This window comes from Engraulis encrasicolus, chromosome 16 (assembly GCF_034702125.1).
Source record: "Engraulis encrasicolus isolate BLACKSEA-1 chromosome 16, IST_EnEncr_1.0, whole genome shotgun sequence".
Lineage (NCBI taxonomy): Eukaryota > Metazoa > Chordata > Actinopteri > Clupeiformes > Engraulidae > Engraulis > Engraulis encrasicolus.
This window is the reverse complement of record NC_085872.1, coordinates 53,102,972-53,126,892: the sequence shown is the minus strand read 5'-3', so window position 1 is coordinate 53,126,892 and position 23,921 is coordinate 53,102,972. Positions and strand designations below refer to the sequence as shown.

Here is a 23,921-nt window from a genome sequence, read left to right as displayed (position 1 = left end):
ATGAACACTTCATGTGTGCAAATGATAGAGGGGTTTAACATTCTCCTATGCACCTGAGCTCATTTAAAATAGACCCGGAAGACATGGGAAACTGACCTTTGCTCATAGAAGTCAGTAGAAGTTGCAGAAGTCAATTATTTTTGACAATAATAGAGTCTTGCACATCCTGTGCTACAGTGAAAATGGACCATCCAACGTGTGTTAGTGCTAACTTCAGAAATCAGCCTCCATGATGGCATGGGGGTGCAGTAGTGCATTGGTTAAGTTGTTCTCACTCATCTGTAGAGTTAAATACAGTGCTGAATGATGTAAATGGGTTTTAAAAAGCATGAAAAGTCACTCATGCATTATATTTTGAAGGGAGATCTTCAATTACTGCCACATAGGAAGGGCAAATTGCATTCTCTACTATGTTTTAACAGTTTAACTCCATCATAAGGACCAGCAGGTGATAAAATGCCATGCTTTTGGTCAAGACCTGTCAAACTGTAAGCACTACACAAAGAAAAACACTGCAAAACATGACGAGGAATACACCCACCATTTAAGGAGGTGAAATCATGGCCAAGATGGGAATTAACAATGTTTTTTATATAAAATCATCTCATCGGTTAATGTAATTAACTGTTAAGTGTTGTCTTTTGCTTTGTTTTTAGTCTTCCTCAACATTTGCTGCCTTTTATTGTCCCCGTCCCAACTCTTTTGAGACGTGTTGTTTTTACATATTCATGAATATCCCCCAAAACAATAATTTTGGTCAGTTTTGATGGCTTATATGTTTTCTCTGTGCCGTTCTCCATCTAATGTAAGAATCGGACGTTTTGAAAATGGCAGTATTTTGTTATTATTCACAATTTACCTTGTGTCCCAACTTCTATGGAGTTGGGGTTTGTAGATCATGAAAACACTTACAAAGTCAAAACTCCTACAAAGTCAGGATCTGGATATTTCATCATCTGTGCATTTTATTACACACAGTATTTGAGTTTTATTATAGCGAATCAAACCACTTCCTGATCACGTCACGTCTCAAGTTACTTCCTGGGCTGGAGAATCAAAACATACTTGCCTTGCTAGCTAGCCTATTCCTAAACATATGATGGAAGGATAAGGAGTTTTGCTGCCATCAAGATAGGTGTAAAATGGAAGGTTGTAATGAAAACCTAATTTTGGGTGAGTACTTTGGCACGTCTGCTTTTATCTACAGAAAGAAAACTGCCAGTCAAGTGACATTAGCTAGCTGGCATTTCAGATGATGTGGCTCTGAACAATAGCCTGACCAGGTGATTTTTGCATCGAAATAGTTTACTTGGAAGCTACTGGAGTTGTTCTTCAGGCGTGAAAATGCATTTAGACCCGCAATTTAAACTCGGAGAGTCAGAGCGCACCCATGACAAAACAGGCTTTATCTCAGTTGAATGTTGAAAATCTCTATTTTTCCCAAAACCAGTGCTTGCTTAAAGTGGAATAACCTCGGAATGGAATAAGCTAGAAACAAACCGTGAAAATATACAGACAGCTGAGTTTTTGGGCTTACGTACAAACCCTGACATGTGTCTGTGTAATGAAGACAAAATATTTGGTGGGTGTTCAAAAAATGACAAAAAAATGATGAAATTGGCTGGGAGTCTACAGCTAAATTCAAAAAAAATGTATTGAATGTGTTAAGTGTTAATAAGGTGTTTATTACTGTGGCCTCGTTGCAGACTCCACACTTGACCACGTACTGGTGGATCTTGCCCTCCACGTTTATTAGTGTAGTCATTAAGTGTTAATATGGTGTTTATTATTGTATTAATTAAATGTTAATAAGGAGTTTATTACCGTGGCCTCGTTGCAGACTCCACACTTGACCACGTGCTGGTGGATCTTGCCCTCCACGTTGATGATACTCTGGCACACACGACAGCTGATGACCGGAGCACTGGGACCACACACACACACACATACACACATACACACACACACACACACACACACACACACACACACACACACACACACACACACACACACACACACACAGACAGATACACACACACACAGATAGATAGATAGATGGACAGACATACATGGATATGGAGAGAGAGCGAGCAGAGAGAGAGAGAGAAGAGAGAGAGAGAAGAGAGAGAGAGAGAGAGAGAGAGAGAGAGAGAGAGAGAAGAGAGAGGGGGGGGTGAGAGAGAGAGAGGGGGTGAGGGAGAGAGGGAGAGAGAGAGAGTGGTGGGTGAGGGAGGGGTAGAGGGAGGGAGGGAGATAGAGAGGTGGGGGCAAGAGACATTAATCACGTTAATAAAATCACATTAATAACAGTTCAAACGTCGTTGTTACTGAATCGCGTATTTCTATGTGAAGGAGAGTTACTTAAGGCAAATATACACAGTCTGGGTCCTCATTGAGAGAGATGGAGGCCATACTTGTAGTTCAATTGCCTTGTCCCATTGAAATCTATTATAAAACATGGATATTGAACTACAAAAATGACTTCTTCAGGTAGCCTGGTGTGTAGTCTGTTCTCCAATTGAGCCATTATAAAACACGGTTACTGAACTACAAATGGCCCAAAATGCTACACACAGATAGCAACGGCACGAGTCACTTGGAAAAAGAAGATTCAACTGCACACTTATAGTGCATTCATGTGGTCTTCCGAAGTAGATATTATCTAGTTGCGAAGTGGTATTTACAATGCGTTGCGTTCATGTGCTTTTTTGATGTTGTTTACAAATTAAAGATGGCGAACCAGAGTGAGACTTTTTACTAAAACGATTATAGACTGTTGTTCATCAGCTACAGCAAGCAAATGAATTAGGAAGTCAAAGGTAAAAAATTCTGTATATTTTCTGACACTGTCATTTACCATGACTGTCTAAACATACTGAATGCCGGTTTTTGAGTATTTCAACTCAGCGGTTGCCATGGCGAGAGTAGAGCCAGCTGTTGTGTGCGTCATCATCTCGTAAACTCGTTTCTTAAAAATTTCTACGAGTTGTCCAGTGGTAAATACCAGAAGCGGTGGCGTTCATGTGCGCTTCGAATGTCGGCATTTGGTATTTACGATAATTACGAGACCACATGAACGCACTATCAAGTACAAATGGCTAACTGAAGAGGCCATTTTTGTAGTTCAATAGCTGCATCTTAAAATGGATTGAATAACAGAAAAGACTACAAGTGGCTAACTGAAGAGGTTGTTGGCAGCCATTTTAGGTCATTAGTAGAATGGTAAAGAACGGAAGAGCCTCAAAGAAGCTCAGATGTGAAAAAAATGCAATTGAGTCAATGACGTGATTTTGGGCTCAGACATAGGTGGTACAATCACAGCCAATCCCCACACATTAACAAGAATTTGGTAATGAAGGTACAGCAATGAAGATACCTCTTAGGTAATCCACTAAGACAAAAAACATAATGCATACAATAGTGGCATTAGCTGTGGTTCCACTACCTGGACGTGTGCTACTACTAAAACATCATTGAACCAATTGCATACTAAAGCTTAGTGAAATAGTAGAGAACAGTAGAGAATGGATACCACTTTTGTAGTTCAATGGCCACGTCTTATAATGGGTATGAATGGCAGAAAAGACTACAAATGGCTAACTGAAGAGGTTGTTGGCAGCCATTTTAGGTAATTAGCGGCATAGTAGAAAACAGAGGACAAGACCAAAGAAGCTCAGATGTGTAAACAAAGGTAGAACATTAGAGTAGAGGTGACCTGGCAGCATAGAGGTAGAACATTAGAGTAGAGGTGAGCCCACACCATAGAGTTACAACATGAGACTAGAGGTGACCTGGCACCATAGAGGTAGAACATTAGACTAGAGGTGACACGGCACCATAGAGGTAGAACATTAGACTAGAGGTGACCCCGTACCATAGAGGTAGAACATTAGACTAGAGGTGACCATAGAGGTAGAACATTAGACTAGAGGTGACACTGCACCATAGAGGTAGAACATTAGACTAGAGGTGACCCCGTACCATAGAGGTAGAACATTAGACTAGAGGTGACACGGCACCATAGAGATAGAACATTAGACTAGAGATGAGACGGTACCATAGAGGTAGAACATTAGACTAGAGGTGACCCTGCATCCTTTTTCATGGCAATCCTGTCAGCCATTATTTGGAGGTATACCAGAGCAATGTAAATGAATGGAGAAGGGGACTCATCTAGCTGTCAAAAAAACAAATTAATGATGTGAAAATGTCCATGAAGACACCACATAAGGACAATAGCTGATGTGTGTTGCTAAATACCTAAGTTACATAATTAATACAAACTGATTTTAAAATTTGTAAAAACAAAGGAGATACGCACTTCGCGCTTCTAAATTGACAATGCCTAAATAATAAGTGCAAATGGAAAAGAATCTGGTGCCACACGGATGTCTATTCTCTGTTATTTCTTTTTTCAGTGCAGTAAGACTAACGTTTCGACATGCGTCTTCATCAGAGTCCTCAAAGAAATGGTTTGCCAACGTGGTTTTAAACACTGATTTTAACATTTATTTCATAAACACACATGATGCAAGTACATATTTAGCCTGACATTACAAATCTGCTCCTTCATTATTCTGTCACTTAATACACAATATAAGTCATTTTGTTTGACAGAGGTGGGCGTGTTCTCTATTGGTTTGCCTTGACTGAAGAGTACCTACACTACCTACACAAGATGGAGGCTGCACTTGCTGTTGCGAATTGCAGTGTCACCTCTAGTCTAATGTTCTACCTCTATGTGTGGAAACTTTGAATGTGTAGTCTTCTGCCCCATTGAACACCATTATAAGACGTGGCTATTGAACTACAAAAACAATCTCTTCAGGTAGCCTAATGTGTAGTCTTCTGCCCCATTGAACACCATTATAAGACATGGCTATTGAACTACATAAACAATCTCTTCAGGTAGCCTAATGTGTAGTCTTTTACCCCATTGAACATCACTATAAGACGTGGCTATTGAACTACAAAAATTTTACTCCATTGAACCACAGTAGTATACTGAAGATTATTGAATTACAAAAATGGCCTCCTGAAAGACACAAAGTTTAAAGGCGCAGTATGTAATCATTTTAGTACAGGTAGTTTATTTCCAGAACTCGTGCTGCCTATTCACAAATGTTACCTTTTCCCATGAATACTTACCACCACCATCAAATTAATTATGGCTGGGATAATTGCCCTTTTCATACATACAAAGGTGGATATTCTCCGTGTCCACCATGTTGAATTTTCTAGACATAGACATTTTCTTAAGTTGCTAAACTTCCTGTACTTTGATTAGGTGAATAAGCCCAGGGGGGGCACAGCAACTTGGCTGGGGGGGCAATGCCCTCCAATGCCCCTCCGTGATGCCGGCCCTGGGCACAGCATAGTGAAGTGAAGTGAAAGCCCATGAAAAGGTGGATATTCTCCGTGTCCACCATGTTGAATTTTCTAGACATAGACATTTTCTTAAGTTGCGAAACTTCCTGTACTTTGGTCATACTGGTGGTTAATTATTACTTTGTTAATGTTCATGATAAGATTACATTTGGAAACAGGCAGCACAGTCCCAATAGCTAATCTGGTCACCATCCAACATAGTGCACCTTTAATTGTATTTGAAGAGTTTGCATTTTATTATTGAAAATGACTGTTCAGAGGTCCTATCACCTGTGTGTGAATTCTTGCCAGTCAAATATTTTGTGAACATACTTTTTCAACCTACGTATATAAAATACATTTTGCAATGCAATGCAATGGAATGCCCAATGCAAAAATGTCAATTTCCAAGAACATTCTACAAAATGGAGATACAACGTTTTGCAAATGAATGCTTAATTTCCAAAGGTGCAAAACTCTTTGCCAAGTGGAAGCATCAGCTCCTTTTCATGTCCACATCTGAGCTTCTTGTTATTGCTCTGCAGTAAGGGAGCTGCTGTTGTTTTTTTACAGCCACTGAGAATTCAAGCCTACACATGGCTACCGGAAGAGACCATTTTCGTAGTTCAATGGGCTTAAATTACGGAAAAGACTACACACTATACTTCCGTATGATACTAGATACTAGAATGGTGTATGCACAATTGTGACTTGAACAAACCAATTCGTGACTCGACCCAACTTGCGATCCGATTCACATCTCAGTAAAGAGATCCAGGTAAATAATGTAGTAAACTAAGGGACCAAGATGCCGGTCATGTAGTGATGTGAACTTCGTAAAAGCGGCTTAACTTCAAAGCTTTATGATTAGTTTTCAACCCATTAAACTGAAACCTGTTCACAAAGAACCAAATCTGAATCTTGGATTCGGTACATTCCCATTTTTAACTTTTTCCACATCTAGCCAATCACTGACATTTGACGGACGCAATAAACAGGCCAAGGGGTGCATTTCTCTAGCCCAACAAGCTAGACCATTCATTTCGAAATATGTTAAATTACATAACATTACATTACATGGCATTTGGCAGACGCTTTATAACCAAAGCGTCTTACAAAAGAGGACAGTTACATTACATTACATTACATTACACTTTGCTGACGCTTTTTATCCAAAGCCCTTACAGTTATTTAGGTCCAGGGTAAGGATTACAGTCCCTGGAGCAGTGTGGGGTTAGGAGCCTTGGTACAGGGTATTGGTTACAGTCCCTGGAGCAATGTGGGGTCAGGTGCCTTGTGACAGGGTATTGGTTACAGTCCCTGGAGCAGTGTGGTGTTAGGTGCCTTGGCACAGGGTATTGGTTACAGTCCCTGGAGCAGTGCGGAGTTAGGTGCCTTGGTACAGGGTATTGGTTACAGTCCCTGGAGCAGTGTGGGGTTAGGTGCCTTGGTACAGGGTATTGGTTACAGTCCCTGGAGCAGTGTGGGGTTAAGTGCCTTGGTACAGGGTATTGGTTACAGTCCCCATAGCAGTGTGGTGTTAGGAGCCTGGGTACAGGGTATTGGTTACAGTCCCTGGAGCAGTGTGGAGTTAGGAGCCTTGGTACAGGGTATTGGTTACAGTCCCCATAGCAGTGTGGTGTTAGGAGCCTTGGTACAGGGTATTGGTTACAGTCCCTGGAGCAGTGTGGGGTTAGGAGCCTTGGTACAGGGTATTGGTTACAGTCCCTGGAGCAGTGTGGTGTTAGGAGCCTTGGTACAGGGTATTGGTTACAGTCCCTGGAGCAGTGTGGTGTTAGGAGCCTTGGTACAGGGTATTGGTTACAGTCCCTGGAGCAGTGTGGTGTTAGGAGCCTTGGTACAGGGTATTGGTTACAGTCCCTGGAGCAGTGTGGTGTTAGGAGCCTTGCTCAAGTCAGCCATGGATGGAGGTATGGATGGAGGTGCTGATTAGAGTGGGATTCGAGCATGCAACCCTCTGATTTAAAGGCCAGCGCTTTCACCATTGAGCCTAACTTCGTAATTCACAAACGGTCTGATTGGGGAGGGAGTACTTGTCCACCAGACTGGCGGGCAAATACGCGAACACCGTTGAAAAAAAATTGAAATTGCGATTTCTCTGACAGATATCGCGATTTCGATTTTCACGATTATTCCATTTATTTAAATCAAGTTTCAGTGCATGGGACTCTGTTCACATCTTCCATAACAGTTGCTCCGGTTCAAGTGACTGTCTTTTCTAGTGAGTGACCCGTTCACGGGCAGCATGAATCTTTCTGATTGGTAGCTGATACAGAGCCGTTCTATCAGAGCTATCTGTTGTTTTCTACACCACAAAGCAGGGGTAATAGGCAGAGCATATATAAGTGCAATTATTGATTAAACAAAACATGGATCATTTTAGAGCACGATTTTTCTGACTTTGACGATCCCAAAATCGGGTTGTCTGAGATCGCTATTTTCGATTTTTTGGATTCGATCTTTCAGCCCTACCGTTGGGCACATAATGACACGACATGAACATCAACTGTCAGCGATTGGTCAGGGCAATTTCAAACGAGAGCTGAGCTCACTCTTCCCACCCAAGGGCATTGAGGATTCAGACCAAAAATGAATTACGAAGTAATTCATGTGGTCTGGCAAAACTAGGCTAGCATTTCTCCACAGCAACGTTGCTAATTAAGTTAGCAACTTACTGGGTTGCTGGGCAACCTCCTAAGATGCTAACTGCGGTGCGTTTCTCACCATCATCGTTGCTGACCAACTTATTGTTGCGATTTACCAATAAAAGCTAAAAGGACAGTTGTGTCACAGCACGGCTACAGCCTGCACCACAAAAGGTCTACAGTTACAGACACTCACTCGATCCATGCCTGCAGTTCACCTAGAGGGCGTTGTCGTGAGAGCGCAGTAAATTCCCTCCGAATGGAGTCTGCACTCACCCGTTGGCGCCCCAAGAGTGCAGTACCACCCGTGAATGTGGTGAGTGAAGTGTCTGTACTGTAGACCTTCTGTGGTGCAGGCTGTAGCCGTGCTGTGACGCAGCCTCTACAAACTAACTGTGCACTAGTAAAGTTCTCTATGACTCGATTTACATGTCAACAACCCTGCGACTCTGCGGAATGAAGTATTGAGCAACTTTGAGTGTCGTAAATGGGTGGAAAGTAGAGATTTACAACGATGGCTGAATGATGCCCTGGTAAACCACAGCAGAAGCTAAATTTCTCAACAGGGGTGCCGGGGCACCCTGGGATGCCGCGGGGCCCCTCTCGGGGGTGCCGCGGAAACGTGGCTGATAAATAAATCATGTAATATAATACATATTTGTCTAAATTGATAAGTTAATGCTAGTCAGTGGAATCTTTCATCTGCCATTTACGCACAATTAAGTAAATATAGGTCGCCCCAGTCAGCTGCAACTTCGAACGTAGGTCGTGTGACGTCTCCAAATGTGTTGCTTTACTAAGCTTGTGTGGTATCGAATGTGATGCCATGTTACGGCATGTTGGTTTGGGGTGCCTTGACATTTCTCATGAATTGAAAGGGTGCCCTGCCTAAAAAAGGTTGAGAAACACTGATATAAGTTTGGAATATAGGGGACCTATGGAGGCGAGGTATGTAGCAAAAATTAGGGCTCATTATCTCGTTTTAACACAACATAAGCCATTTCACCCCGGATGACCCCTTTAAAGCCGCACTGTGTAGGATTGTGGCAACAGTAGGTACTGCAACTATGCTGCACATTGAAACTTTGCTGCCTATTGACAAATTTCATTGTTTCATATTTACTAGCATGATCAAAGTACAGCATGTTTTGCAGCTATTAATGTCTTCTAATCATGTATGAAAAGTGCATTTTATATTGAACATTGAATACGTAGAATTTGATGGTGGTGGTAAGTATTCATGAAAAAGGTCACATTTGTGAATGGGCAGCATGAATTATGTGAGTTGTATAATGCTTTCTGGAAATAAACTGCTAAAAATATGACACAGTGCACCTTTAACGATCATTTAGGGAGGTGGAATTCTCTTTACATGCAAACAGAATGGATGGATTAGAAAATAAAAACAAAACAAACACACATTCTAATGGTGCATTCCAGACCCTATCCAAAACTAGTAGGAGATCGTACTTTTCCCACCTCCAGCTCCAATGAATGCCAGTCAAAGTGAGACCTCCAACTGGGCAACTGGGCAACTAGGGGGACCTGGCCGTCCAATCAAATTGAAGTTGGAGGCTAATGGCGGCGCCCATAGAGCTGTCATGAAAAATGTCAATAAATAAATTAAACATATTTTTTTTCTTGTACTGTTGTTATCATTTTAACTCAATTTCTTCTTACATACGACAGAAGTAACAGCTATTCTGATTCTTTTATCTTGTATCAAAACACCTCACAAAAGTTGCTATGGTTGCCTGGAATGCTTTGAGTTGGGTGCTGAACTAAGTCCCGTCTCCTACTAGTTTGGCCTGGGTCTAGAATGCACCATACTACCAACTCTCGCAAGGGGGATGCGCTTCTGCCTTGTTTCCCACATGACCCATTTTGGATCGCGCCATACAGAAGACCAGGACCTCTCCTGTCATAAAGAAAAACCATATTTGTAGTTCAATAGCCTTGTTCTATAATGGGTTTCAAAGGGAGAAAAGACTACACACTAGGCTACCTGAAGAGGCCATTTTTGGAGTCCAATAGCTGTGTCTTATAATGGGTTTCAATGGAAGAAAATACTACACACTAGGCTACCCAAGGATGCCAAAGCTGTAATTCAAAAGCCATGTTTTATGGTGGACTTGAATGGGAGAAAGGACTAAACACTACGCTACCTGAAGTCAGTGTTGGGAGTAACAGTGTTACTAGTAACAGTGTTACTAACGCCTTTACTTTTTCCAGTAACGAGTAATGTAATTAGTTACTTCATACCTGAAGGGGCCTGAACACTGCCTGAAGGGACCATTTTTTTCGTCCAAACGCCACGTCCTATAATGGGTTTCAATGGGAGAAAAGACTACCTACTTTTGGCCATTTGTAGTTCAATAGCTACCTACGTATTATAATGGTGTTGAATAGGGTGAAAGACTACACACTAGGCTACCTGAGGAGGCCATAGCTGTAGTTCAATAGCCATGTTTTATAGTGGGCTTGAATGGGAGAAAAGACTTAACACTACCCTACTTGAAGGGGCCATATTTGTAGTTCAATAGCCATGTTTTATAGTGGGTTTCAATGGGAGAGACAACTACACACTAAGCTACCCAAAGAGGCCATTTTTGTAGTTAAAACTGCCGCTTTTTATAATGGGTTTTAATGAGGGAAAAGACTACACACGAGGCTACCTGAAGAGGTGCTTGGAGTCGGTCATTTTGGGCAACTTGTAGTTCAATAGTCACGTCTTACAATGGGTTTCAATGGGAGAGAAGACTACACACCAGGCAACCTGAAGAAGCCATTTTTGTACTTCAATAGTCCCGCTTAAAATGCATTTCAATGGGAGAAAAGACTGCAGTTGACTAGTTCTCATTCAGGTAATTGTGTTCATGTCTACTAGAAAGAAGACGCTCTCACTTTTAAGACCTCTTTTTTTGTCACTTTTGTTTTGCAGCATTTACAAAAATATTCGTAAAAGTGTGAAAAAATGCAGAGTTCTCTAAAGTAGAAGTAGACATACTCTTACAGATGTAATTACAACACTAACAAAGCTGAAACCATGTAAGGGACTGTTCGTAATTTACCGGAAGGGGGGGGCTGGTGCGTAGGGGGGGGGGAGGGCCATGATGAAAAAAATGAGGTGGGGGGGAGGGCCATGGCAAAAAAAATTGGAGTTAGGGGGAGGGCCGAATTTATTTTATTTTATTTTAATTTTTTAAAAATAATAATAAAAAAAATGCAATACTTCTCTGAAACACATCGCTTTGCGATGCAAGGTCCCGGGTGCATACTTGAGCACTGAAGCGTGTATCTGTAGTCATCCCTAGGCATACCTAGGGAAGCGTGTAGGGATGCGTGTAGGCATACCGAATTATGTGTTAGCCTACGCTGATTATTATTTTTGGTGCTTTTGTGTGGAAAAGACCTTGTGCCATAACGGTGACCGCGATTTCCTCGGGTTAGGCTACTGCTGGAACGACATCGCAAAGTTGGTCCTGGATCAACATCTGGTTTGAGTGGTTATCTATGTCAGATTTCGCGCCAGTAACGTCTTCTGTAGCCTATGGATTAAGATCAGTTATGCAGAAGTGCCATGCTGTTACAAAATACAATTATTCACTGACAGGTTAAGTTTAGGAATATGTTTTGGTAAAGGCATAATTTGGCATGTAGGTTGGTGCACACATTTTCACTGACAGGTTGTTTAGGAATTAGTTTTGGTTTAGGCACAGTTCCACATAGCCACTGTAATAGCCTACCTAGCCATAACCAGAGCCGTATACCACCGTGACGGCACTTGGCATGCCCGTTAATTTTTGGAATCAGACCTAGAATAGGCTAACATACCAGATGTTGATCCAGGACCAACTTTGCGATGTCGTTCCAGGAACAGTAACCCGAGGAAATCGCGGTCACCGTGCCCAACGCAGGGCGCCCCTCCAGCTGTTTCGCTCGCTATCATAGTCGACTTGAACATTTGGTGATGTGTCAGTGCATCGCAAGGCACAGAGAGATGTGCACGAATAGGCCTACTAACTTTGGACAGAGCTTCGAGGCGGCTGCTCAACTTCGGAATCTCGAAGTGAAATGTAGCCTATTTTCTTCCAACCGGCATTATCAGCTGTCAAACTGGAGCGCGCCACCCTAAAAATGCAGCGGTTTGTTTAATTGTTCATCGTGTCCACAAGAATGTTTACTTTTGGGAAAATAAAAACACGTTTTGAAATAGTCTAGGCTAGAGCTACTGTTTGGAGCCATACGCCTACTTCAACCCTGTAATCCCACCAACTCGAGTCATCCTGCAGGTGAGACCGCTTGCTCACGCAGCTTGGTCTAGGACCCGCATGATTGACAACCTAGACTCTAGGTTGTCAATCATGCGGGCAGAGCGAGAGAGAAGAGAGGGTGGGGGGTTCACTTCGAGATTCCGCAGTTGAGCAGCCGCCTCGAATCTCTCTGTCCAAAGTTGAACAGAACAGTTAATAGGCTACACTGTTCGTGCACATCTCTCTGTGACAATTGCCATGCACTGCCATGACCAAATGTTTAAGTCGACAAGGATAGCGAAACAGAGCTGGAGGGCGCCCTGCGTCGGGGTTAAATGGCGCAAGGTCTTCTCACACAAGAGCACCAAAAATTATATTTAGCATTTACATTTTTGTACCTGTAGGGGGAGGGCCATGGGAAAACAAAATTGAAGTGGGGGGAGGGCCATGGGGAAAAATTGAGGTGGTGGGGGAGGGCCATGATTTTTTTTTTGGACCGGACTTCCAGCGCACCAGCCCTCCCCCCCCCCGGTAAATAACGTACAGTCCCTAACATCATACCACTAATGTAACTACATCTGTAAGAGTACTTTAACGTTTGAGATCAGAATTACAAGAATTTCAAGTAACAAAAAAACACCTAGTCAACCATTTAGTTGGAAAATTCTTCGCATTCCAAATGAGTAATGTCGAGATGATTTCTTTGTAAATTTAGGTCGGCAATATGCTTGCTGCAGGACACGCGTGCACGGCCACATTATGTGTGTAGTCAAATGCTTTATGTACATTTTGCGCACAGGAGAACCCCTCACACAGGATGTGCATGATGCAATATAGACAAAACCATGAGATATATATATATATAGTATCATGCATAGTATCATATATATAGATATATATATATATGTATCATGCAAAGTCCTGTTGTCTTGCAACCATGCTCTGGTTCCCTGAGCATTGTTGCATGCACAATTTAAGGCACACAGCAAGCATATCGACAGCCTAAGACCAGATGTTTTTTTGCTATTTGAACCCGAACACAAGCTGGAAAAAGATTTAATATTAGTTCAAGTACACTGTAAACACTGAAATCTTAGCAAGCTTATTTTTCTAGTTTCAAGCGAAAACACTTTTTTTTTCTTGGCGAGATTGCTTTACACATTGCAAGTTATTATTTTATTTTCTTAAAATGAGTTAAAACAAATCTGACCAAGAAAACATTTCTAGCCCCATGGAAAAATGCCATACAGGTCTGAAATAATCTAGTTCTAACTTCTATTTCAAAAGGACTAGTTACTAGGTTATTTTTACTTATAGTAAGATTGACTAAATGTTTTTACTTGCAACTAGCAAAATAAGTTTGCCAAGATTTCACTTTTTACAGTGCAATTTTGCAGCATTTTACAAAAACAATTATATAAACTATTTAAAATACTCAGCGATTCATACAGAAAAGATGTTTGCATTTATGTAGTTCAAGAGACACATCTCATAATGGGTTTTAATAGGAGAAAAGACTACACACTAGGCTACCCGAAGAGGCCATTTTGTTTGAGGCAATTAGTTAAATACTCACAGAGATTCATATAGAAAACCATGCAGCGTGCTCCGTCTTTAAACAAAATTACAAAATGAAGACAAACAAAAAATCCTTTTTATTGACCCAGAAGACCAAAAACAAACAAATTAATGCTATTTCACTTTTTTGTTGAAAACGCCGCCTTTCTTTCAATGCACTATCGATTTGGACATGTGATCCAGATGCTGAACTCCAGTAAAATATTAGGCTACCAGAAGACGCCATTTTTGTAGTTCAATAGCCTTGTTTTATAATGGATTTTAATGGGAGAAAAGACTACACACTAGGATACCTCAAGAGGGTATTTTTGTAGTTCAATAGCTGTGGCTTGTAATGGGTATAAATGGGAGAAAAGACAACAAATGGTTAACTGAAGGGACCACAATGGCTGACAACTTTTTCAGTTCGTCATCTGCAGTCTTTCCTACCATTGAAACCCATTATAAGATGTGGCCGCTGAACTACAAAAATGGCCTCAACAGTTAGCATTGTGTGTGGCGTTCTCTCCCATTGAAACCCAGTATGAAGCGTGGGCATTGGACTTCATATGGCTGCCTGCTGCCAACGAATGACGAAAAGACCAAAAGTTCACACGTCAACTAGCAGAAATAACGTCAAATAATGTGCAATTAACAGGAAAAATCAGTGGTTACAAAAATTAAAAAACACATAGGTGGCAGTTTGTCAGATTGGTACGAAATTCTGTGATGACTCCATGGAAGTGCATTGCCACACTCATCAAAAAATATATTTAAAAATAATATATTTACAAACAGGTTAGGTTTAAGGATTGTTAAGGTTGATCTGTAGTTTATTTAGGAAAGAATTTGGCCAAGAGCCAATCAGGAGAAAGAAAAGAAGGCCAAGAGCCAATCAGGAGAAAGAAAAGAAGGCCAAGAGCCAATCGGGAGAAAGAAAAGAAGGCCAAGAGCCAATCAGGTATTTCGCCAATTCGGAACGTACTGTGGTAACAGACAGCAGGAGTTGAAAGCCGCGGGAGTAATGCCGTGTACAGACCAAGAGCGAACGGAGCGAATGAAGCGACGGAAGTCATTATTTCTCTATGGAGGGCACGCGACCTGCGCTACCAAAGCGAATTCGCCCGGAGCGAAGCTTCTTGCGCGACCAGAGCGAATTTTGACGATTAAACTAAATCTAATCGCAGGCGAATTCGCTCTGACGCTGTTCGGCGAAAACCAATCGGGACGTTCATATCTCCGAATGTCCCAGGCTGTCAAGCCAGAGCCGTTATGTGATTAGCTGAATCAAACATGTCAATGCTGCGTCTCGAGCGAATACAGCGAATTCAAGGCGAAACTTCTTCTGCTACCCACGCTACCAGGCAGCATAGTTCGCTCTTGGTCTGGACACGGCATAACTGACTTGGTACGGAACAGCAAGCGGCAGAAGCGCCAAAAACCTGCAAAAGCACTTCCAGCGCCGAAGGCGTCAAAATAGTTAAAAGAAAAGATGAAATTTGGCTAAATATATATATTATGAGTTCTGCGGTGGCAGGTAGCAGCCAATGGAATGTTTACATTTTTCTAAACACGAGCTTCGGTTGGTCGCTGTCCCTGATCGAACGCTTCAGGTTAAATCTTTTGCCACGTGCGTTCGTCGCCCCTGATCTGTGCTTTCCAAGCGGTGCTCTATTAGCTCTTTCAACGCCTGCTGTCTCTTGCAACACCAAATCTGTTTTCAGTTTTTTTTATACTGAACAAAAAAACGAAAAACAAATGCCATCATATCGCAATACAAACAAAAGATCTAGGTGTGGGAGTTGATTAAAATGTTTAAAGGGACACTGTGTGAGATTTTTAGTTGTTTATTTCCAGAATTCATGCTGCCCATTCACTACTGTTACTTTTTTCCATGAATACTTACCACCAGCATCAAATTCTAAGTATTCATTATGACTGGAAAAAATTGCACTTTCCATACATGAAAAGGGGGATCTTCTCCATGGTCCGCCATTTTGAATTTCCAAAAATAGAAATTTTTAGCTGCAAAAATGACTGTACTTGGACCATTTGTTTATTACTTAGTAACGTTCATGTAAAGATCAAATTTGGCAATAGGCAACCCCGTTTCAATGAGCAGCATAGTTGCAGTACCTTTTTTGACCATTTCCTGCACAGTGTCCCTTTAATCAAATGAAATGCATGTATCCAGCTATTCATCCTCCAATAAGTTCTGGGCAGTGTTGCCTGATGGAAAATGCTGAATTATCGAAACCCAAACCATAAAATTATCGTTTTTGAGGGCTTTTGGGGGGAAATTATCGTACAAGACCCGAATGAACTGAATAACAACTCTGAAATGATCGTACATCATATTTTTCTTGATCATACAGAGAACAAAATGGACAAAATTAAGGTACATATACGATAATTATCGTACCTCTGGCAACACTGGTTCTGAGGGGAATGTTATGTCTGTGAAGTAGGGGTGGGATTTCATTGAAATATTAATCTAATTGATTAAATGAAGTACATCACATTTCCCTAAAACGCAACGCTTCTTTTTTTTCTAACAGAAAAATCTCATGGACGATGTTTAAGCTTTAGCCTATTAGTTGAAATGTTGTTGTCTCAGGCGCATGAAGTTGAACTGAAATTTTAATGAGTGATTTCAGTATGTATAGATGAAATGCCATGTTGAACTCGAATACTTAATCACTAAGATCATTTCCTCAATTAGTTTTTTTTTCTATAAATCATTGGCTATTGTCCCACCCCTAGGATTAGCAAAGCGGGTCCCAAACTTATCTCTGCTGGAACTCCCTTTAGGAGCCAAAATCTTTTTTTTTTCTGCAACCCCTACTGCCAAAATTCCCAACAGAAACATGTTATTGTCTCTTTATATGGCAAGAATTTAATTTAAAATTCACATACAAAGTTAAAGTCAATTTTGTTACAAAACCAATTTATCACATGGTTAGGCCTAAATAACATAAGAAAGCACATATTGAAGGGTTTTTCTGTGTGACCCCCAGGTTGGGAACCGCAGGGTTAAGAGAGAAGAAATACAAATCGGATTTAGTACTCACAAGGATTCAGTTAAGAAGTCGTGAAAGGTGCCGCGTCTTAATAAAATAAGACAAGACAAAAATAATTACTACACACTAGGCTACCTGAAGAGGCCATTTTTGTAGTTCAATAGCCACGTCTTATAATGGGTTTCAATGGGAGAGAAGACTACACACTAGGTTACCTGAAGAGGCCATTATTGCGTCTTATTATGGCTTTCAATGGGATGGAAGTCTACAATGGGGGGGGGGGGGGGGGTGCCTCTAAAAGTTGCTCTGCTTAGGCCGACAGCAGGGATACTTAAACCGATACCAAAGGCCATCTATTAGAGTAAGAGAAGTCGAACTCCGCCACTTCAATGAAAAGTAGTGCGCTCAAGGTCAGTCTCCCAAAGGTTGTTCCTTCCTTCTTCTCTTTCTGTGGCGTTTGATGGTGGCTTGGCATATCATGTGCGCTTCCGCCATCTACATTTATTTATCTCAACCGTAAGTCTCCAAAGGTCTCCTAACCGCAGATCTCCTAAAGGGGCGTTCACCCGAAATCACATGGATACCGCAAAATAACGAGCCTGAAGTATCTCACTGTAATAGACACTATTTGCTGATACTGCACCATTTCTGTAAATAAGCTTGTTTTATTAGTTATTTATTTCATACCTCCCCTTCAGATACAAAATTGAGTTTTCTTCTGTTCCTGCAGCCGTTTTCTTGGTATGAAGTTACTTTCAGCACCAAGATAGCAATTATTGTAGCATCTTATGGGTCCAGCTGGCCGCTAACAATTGCTAGCCTGGAGGTAGAATTCGCGTTGAAAGCTAACACATTACATTACATTCAGCTGACAATTTCCTCCAAGGTGACTTACAGCTATATTAAGTGCAGGGTATTGGATACAGTCCCTGGAGCAGTGTGGGGTTAGGAGCCTTGGTACAGGGTATTGGTTACAAGTCCCTGGAGCAGTGTGGGGTTAGGAGCCTTGGTACAGGGTATTGGTTACAGTCCCTGGAGCAGTGTGGGGTTAGGTGCCTTGGTACAGGGTATAGGTTACAGTCCCTGGAGCAGTGTGGGGTTAGGAGCCTTGCTCAAGAGTACCTCAGCCATGGAGTGAGATAGGGAGTGGAAGGGTGGGATCCGAACCGGCAACCCTTTGATCTAAAGTCCATCTCCTTAACCAATTGACCAAAGCTGCCCTGTAACTCAATCATTTAACTCAAGGGGATACAAATAAAATAACCGGATTTCCAGAAATGGTACAGTATCACTTTAAATGACCCACAATCAAGAGGAGAGAAGGAGAAGGTGTTAGTTTAAAATGGACCCCATAGTTGCCTGGTGAGTAGTTTGGTGCTGCACCATTGTAGGCCATTTTTGTAGTTCAATAGCCGTCTCTTACAATGGGTTTCAACAGGAGAAAAGACTACACATTAGGCTACCTGAAGAGGTCATTTTTGTAGTTCAATAGCCATGTCTTATAATGGGTGTCAATGGGAGAAAAGACTACACACTAGGCTACCTGAAGAGGTCATATTTGTAGTTCACTAGCCATGTCGTACAGAGGGTTTCAATGGGAGAAAAATACTACAATTGGGATGAAGAGTCTGTTGGCGGGCAATGGGTACAACAGGTTTAAACAGGAGAATAGAATACACACTAGACTAACTGAAGAGGTAATTTATGTAGTTCAATGGCCGCGGCATACACTGGAAAATCAAAACGGTGCGGCGGCTGGTAAGTCTGAGTGGATCTTGGATCTGATTGGCCAGCGGTGGCAGAGACAATTTTGGTACGAGCTCCAAAAACATAAACTTTATTTCATTTATTGTTTATTATTTATTATTTATTCTTCATTTCATAATATAAACGGCAACGTCTCGATCCAGCACTGGGAGGGTACTAGCCTGGGCGAAAAGCCGACAGTTGACTCCGTCAATCAGTCTGGCAAAAGCCATGAGGAATCCGTGTGGAAGGTGGGAGATGGTCTGATCTTACTCTATCATTTAAATTAATTGGAGTTCCAAACTCGCATTAAAACCCATATTGTGCTTTATTAGCATGTCTGTGTTACGATATAGCGTCGCAAAAGCAAACAAATAACAAAACAAAAGTGTTAATATAGTTACCTTAACCAATCAGTAACGGAGCTCGCGGGTGAGTTCCGAGTCATCACTTTCAACTGTTTGCTGATTGGCTAAACACTGAGAGGACCGAGCTCGAGGCTTTTGCCCGACGATGTGCGGAGCCAAAATCTTTGGGTGGAGCACATAGGATGGCGTCGCGAGGCTAGGAGGGACCCTTCCTTACACTGTCTACCGGTTTTGTCCGGCACCTGGATGATCGTTTTGTGGATGTGCATTGTGAACACCCCCAACCTCCAAGAAGACAATTCTGGGCCCACCCACTGCTCTCAGCTCTCTGAAACGCGCGGGGCCAGACCATAGAGGTAGAAAATAACACTAGAGAGGACCCCGCCCCCCCTTTTACGGCAATCTGTATCGGCCATTATCTGTAGGTAGATCAGAGAACTGGAAATTAACGGAGAACGAGGCTCACCTCTGTCAAAAATGGCTTAATCATGTGAAAATGTCCATCAACACACTATACAAGGACAATAGTTGAAGTGTGTTGCTAGCTATGTTCATAAAAGATATTATTTGATTTTTAAATGTATTTTATCGACTCATATGATTTAAGTAGATATTTAGCCTGACATTTCAAATCTGGTCTTTGATTAATGTGTTACTTCATATTCACACAGTTTTAGTCAAAAAATTGACAGGGGTGGGCGTGTTCTCCATTGACTTGCATTGCCTGAAAGTACCTACACTACCTACGGAAGTTGGGAAGCTCCAGCTGCCATTTTCCAGTGCTGTCGCAAATTGCTGTGTCCTCTCTAGTGTTATTTTCTACCTCTATGGGCCAGACTGTCATTCATGCCACCATCTTGGCCAGCTGTACAGGTCCTCGCTCGATCTTAAAGAGCTATCTTGGCCAGACTAAACGATCTTAACGAGCTATCTTGGCCAGACTAAACGATCTTAACGAGCTATCTTGGCCAGACTAAACGATCTTAACGAGCTATCTTGGCCAGACTAAACGATCTTAACGAGCTATCTTGGCCAGACTAAACGATCTTAACGAGCTATCTTGGCCAGACTAAACAATATTAACGAGCTATCTTGGCCAGACTAAACGATCTTAAAGAGCTCTCTTGGCCAGACTAAACGATCTTAAAGAGCTATCTTGGCCAGACTAAACGATCTTAAAGAGCTCTCTTGGCCAGACTAAACGATCTTAAAGAGCTATCTTGGCCAGACTAAACTTCTTACACACCAATGCAATGTAAAGGCTGGAGAGCTATCTGAACCTTCTGTTGCCAGGCTAAAGGTTTCATGTTGGAACCTGGCTGGCCAGCTGGACACATTAATGCTGGACAGCTATCAGCGGGTTTTAAACACTAATGCACTTTAAAGTGACACTGTCCAATTTCTGGAAATAAGCTTATTTTACACCTCCCCTTGAGTTAAATAATAGGGTTTTACCGTTCTCCTGTACTTTCAACCGTTCTCTGGGTATGGCAGTGCAAATTGTACCTCCATACTAGCAGTTAACATTGAGTCCTATGAGACCAGCTCGTGGCTAACTGGTCTCATAGGACTCAATGTTAACTGTTAGCTTGGAGGTAAAATGTGCACTGCTATAACTAGAAAATGGATGGAAGTACAGGAGAACAGTAGAACCCTATCATTTAGTTCAAGGGGAGGTGTAAAATAAGCTTATTTACAAAAATGGGACAGTATCACTCTTAAGGCAGGATAGGAAATGAACAGCTTCACTCGAAAGCTAAGTCTCCTTCTCGTCAGCACAGTAAGCAATATGGCATCCTCGAAGGCTTATGTATGTTGGATGTTTGTGTGCATGTATGTGCGCTTGTCATATTGTGAATGTATCTTGTGCGAATAACTCTGTGTGTGTGTGTGTGTGTGTGTGTGTGTGTGTGTGTGTGTGTGTGTGTGTGTGTGTGTGTGTGTGTGTGTGTGTGTGTGTGTGTGTGTGTGTGTGTGTGTGTGTCTGCTAGTCTGCTAGTGATGTTGGCTATGATTATGTCCTCTTTTGAAAGTGGCGTTGGTTATAAAGTGTCTGCCAAATGCAATGTAATGTTATAATGTGTGCATGTAATCATGTAATAATATGTGTTTTTCTGTCTGTTTTCACATGTGTGTGTTCTAATTGGGTGTCCACACAGATGGGTGTGTCCATATGTCCATTTGAATGTGTGCGTGTCTGTATGTGTGTGTGTGTCTTGAATGTGTGTGTGTGTGTGTGTGTGTGTGTGTGTGTGTGTGTGTGTGTGTGTGTGTGTGTGTGTGTGTGTGTGTGTTTGTGTTTGTGTGTGTGTGTGTGTGTGAAGTACCTGCCGCTCTCTGGCGATGTCAGTGGTGAGTAAGGGGGCGGGTCTTCACCGAGGAGCACCGAAGACTGCGGAACACTCGGGAAGGAAGAGAAACCTGCAATGCAACATGGGAGATGGAGTCTTTACACAGATACACACACATTATTAAAGCCTGTATTTAGAACTACGGCCTCGCAAAGACTACATTCAGTTGAAGATGGAGATTGTACACATTCAAAGAGTTCCTTTTTTTCTTTGTTTGCGTTTATTCTGTAGCAGGATTGCCTTCATGATTTTACATCTCAAGTTCAAAATTAGTGCACTTATGCTTTAAATGTAAACCAGCGCCACCCGCTGGACGGCAAAGTTTTTCAGCTAGCGAGTGGGTCTGGCCTCGGATCTGAGAACGTTTGAACGCTGTGCCCTGAGTCAGGCAAAACCAATCACAACGCAGCGATTTGTTTTGAATCCAAACGGGCGGGGTTTTGAGGGAGTGACGACGAACCTCGCAACACCGTTGGGAAAGCACATCAACGGCAAAGATCTAAGATTAGTCAGCGTGCCGGTAGGTTTGAAAAAAACAACAGGTTGTTCTCATCAACAATCGTTCATCGGGACTAAATTACTCCGGTCTCACATTAAGGCTGGTTCATCAGGCTACCTGAAGAGGCCATTTTTGTAGTTCTCACATTTAGGCTGGTTTATCAGGCTACTTTAAATGGAGTTTGGTCTCACTCTCGTGACAATGTGACAACTTGAGGGAATTCAAACAAAAATCTTGTAATCACAAGACTGGAGCACCTTGTGCCCTCATGTACCTTTGGCACACACACACACACACATACACACACACACACACACACACACACACACACACACACACACACACACACACACACACACACACACACACACACACACACACACACACACACACACACACACACACACACACACACACACACACACTAGCAGTCTTTGAGCTTTTGAAAACATCTGACACAGTTTCTGCCCTGTGGATTTTTTATTTAGACTTACAAGTCGTTTAAAAGTGTGCCAAATACTCTGTAAATCACATGACTGAACTTGATCCATCAGTCATGTGTTGTGAAAGTGGCCACTGGCACATTTGTACCGTTTCTAAATTGTCATTTATTCCTGATTGTACCATTGAGACCTACCTGAAGTGGCCATTTTTGTAGTTCAATAGCCAGGGCTTATAATGGGTTTCAATGGGAGAAAAGACTACACACAAGGCTACATGAAGAGGCCATGTTTGTGGTTCCGTCAGATCCACTCTAGTCAAAACTGAGACGAGGAAGAGAGATGCATTTTGGAAGCTTTATTTCTGAATGCACATTTTGTGTTTGGCGGTATGGCTCTGTTCAGAGGAAGCTCCCCGGCTTCTCCATGAGCTCCATGGAAGCCAAGACAGGGAACAGCAGCATTCTCAGGTGGAGTGCCTTCCATTTAGCTGGAAAGGCAACATACCCCTTAGAACAGAGCAAGCAACAATGACAACAGGATGACATCGTTTGGCAATGATTAGTCAGGTGGAGCAAGGGAGGTGGTGGGAGCAAATCAAACAGCAAAAAGCAATGACAGGAAAACAAATTCGGTAGTTTAAAAGGTACACTGTGCAGGAAATGGTCAAAAAAGGGACTGCAACTTTGCTGCTCATTGAAACTGGGCTGCCTATTGCCAAATTTGATCTTTTCATGAACGTTTACTAAGTAATAAACTAAAGTTTTCTAGTATGGCCCAAGTAGAGTCATTTTTGCAGCTAAAAATGACTATTTCCGGAAATTCAAAATGGCGGACCATGGAGAAGATCCCCCTTTTTATGTATGAAAAATGCATTTTTTCCAGTCCTAATGAATACTTAGAATTTGATGGTGGTGGTAAATATTCATGAAAAAGGTAAGATTAGTGAATGGGCAGCATGAATTCTGGATTAACCAAAGCGCAGCTGATTCGTGGACAGCTGTAGGGGTTAGGTCGGCCAATAGACAAAAGGGAGCGTTGACAACGTGGTCTGCAGGTTGCCCTACCGTGGCTGATATGGCACACGTTTACCACTTGGCCGACCCGGGTTCGATTCCCGGTCCGGGTCCTTTGCCGGTCCTTCCCCATCTCTCTCTCCCAGCTCACTTCCTGTCTCTCCTCCACTATCCTGTCTCACAAAAACCAATAAAGGCTGAAAAGCCCCCCCAAAAAAAAAAAAAAAAAAAAAAAAAAGAACTAATGCAGGTTGCTCGAGTTCTGTAGCCACGTCTTATTATGGTTTTCAATGGGATGAAAGACTACACACTAGGCTACCTAAGGAGGCCCTTTTTGTAGTTCAATAGCCACGTCTTATAATGGGCTTCAATGGGATAAAAGACTACACACTAGGCTACCTAAGGAGGCCCTTTTTGTAGTTCAATAGCCACGTCTTATTATGGTTTTCAATGGGATGAAAGACTACAAACTACCTGAAGACTAGGGTTCGGGATATTGGTAGGAAGGGAACACAGGGTTCGGGATATTGGTAGGAAGGGAACACAGGAAGGGAACACAGGGACATATCTGACACAGTTTAGCGGAACTTTTAAGTGCAAAGTTGAAGAAACTGATGATAAACACACGGAGATTG

The 23,921-nt window shown here is 42.1% G+C and overlaps 2 protein-coding genes across 2 annotated transcripts in view; both read right to left on the bottom strand.

The window, feature by feature from the left end:
• Nucleotides 1-23,921, bottom strand: part of pip4p1a (phosphatidylinositol-4,5-bisphosphate 4-phosphatase 1a) — a 49,505-nt gene that overhangs the window by 10,246 nt on the left and 15,338 nt on the right. Inside the window, exons 2-3 of the mRNA XM_063219816.1 lie at nucleotides 21,308-21,401; nucleotides 1,825-1,924 (exon numbers count right to left, since the gene is read on the bottom strand). Coding sequence (XP_063075886.1) covers nucleotides 1,825-1,924; nucleotides 21,308-21,401 — 194 coding nt within the window. The remainder of the gene's footprint in view (nucleotides 1-1,824; nucleotides 1,925-21,307; nucleotides 21,402-23,921) is intronic.
• sdhc (succinate dehydrogenase complex, subunit C, integral membrane protein) overlaps nucleotides 1-23,921 on the bottom strand; it is a 119,138-nt gene that overhangs the window by 81,819 nt on the left and 13,398 nt on the right. The gene's annotated exons all lie outside the window — the stretch shown is intronic.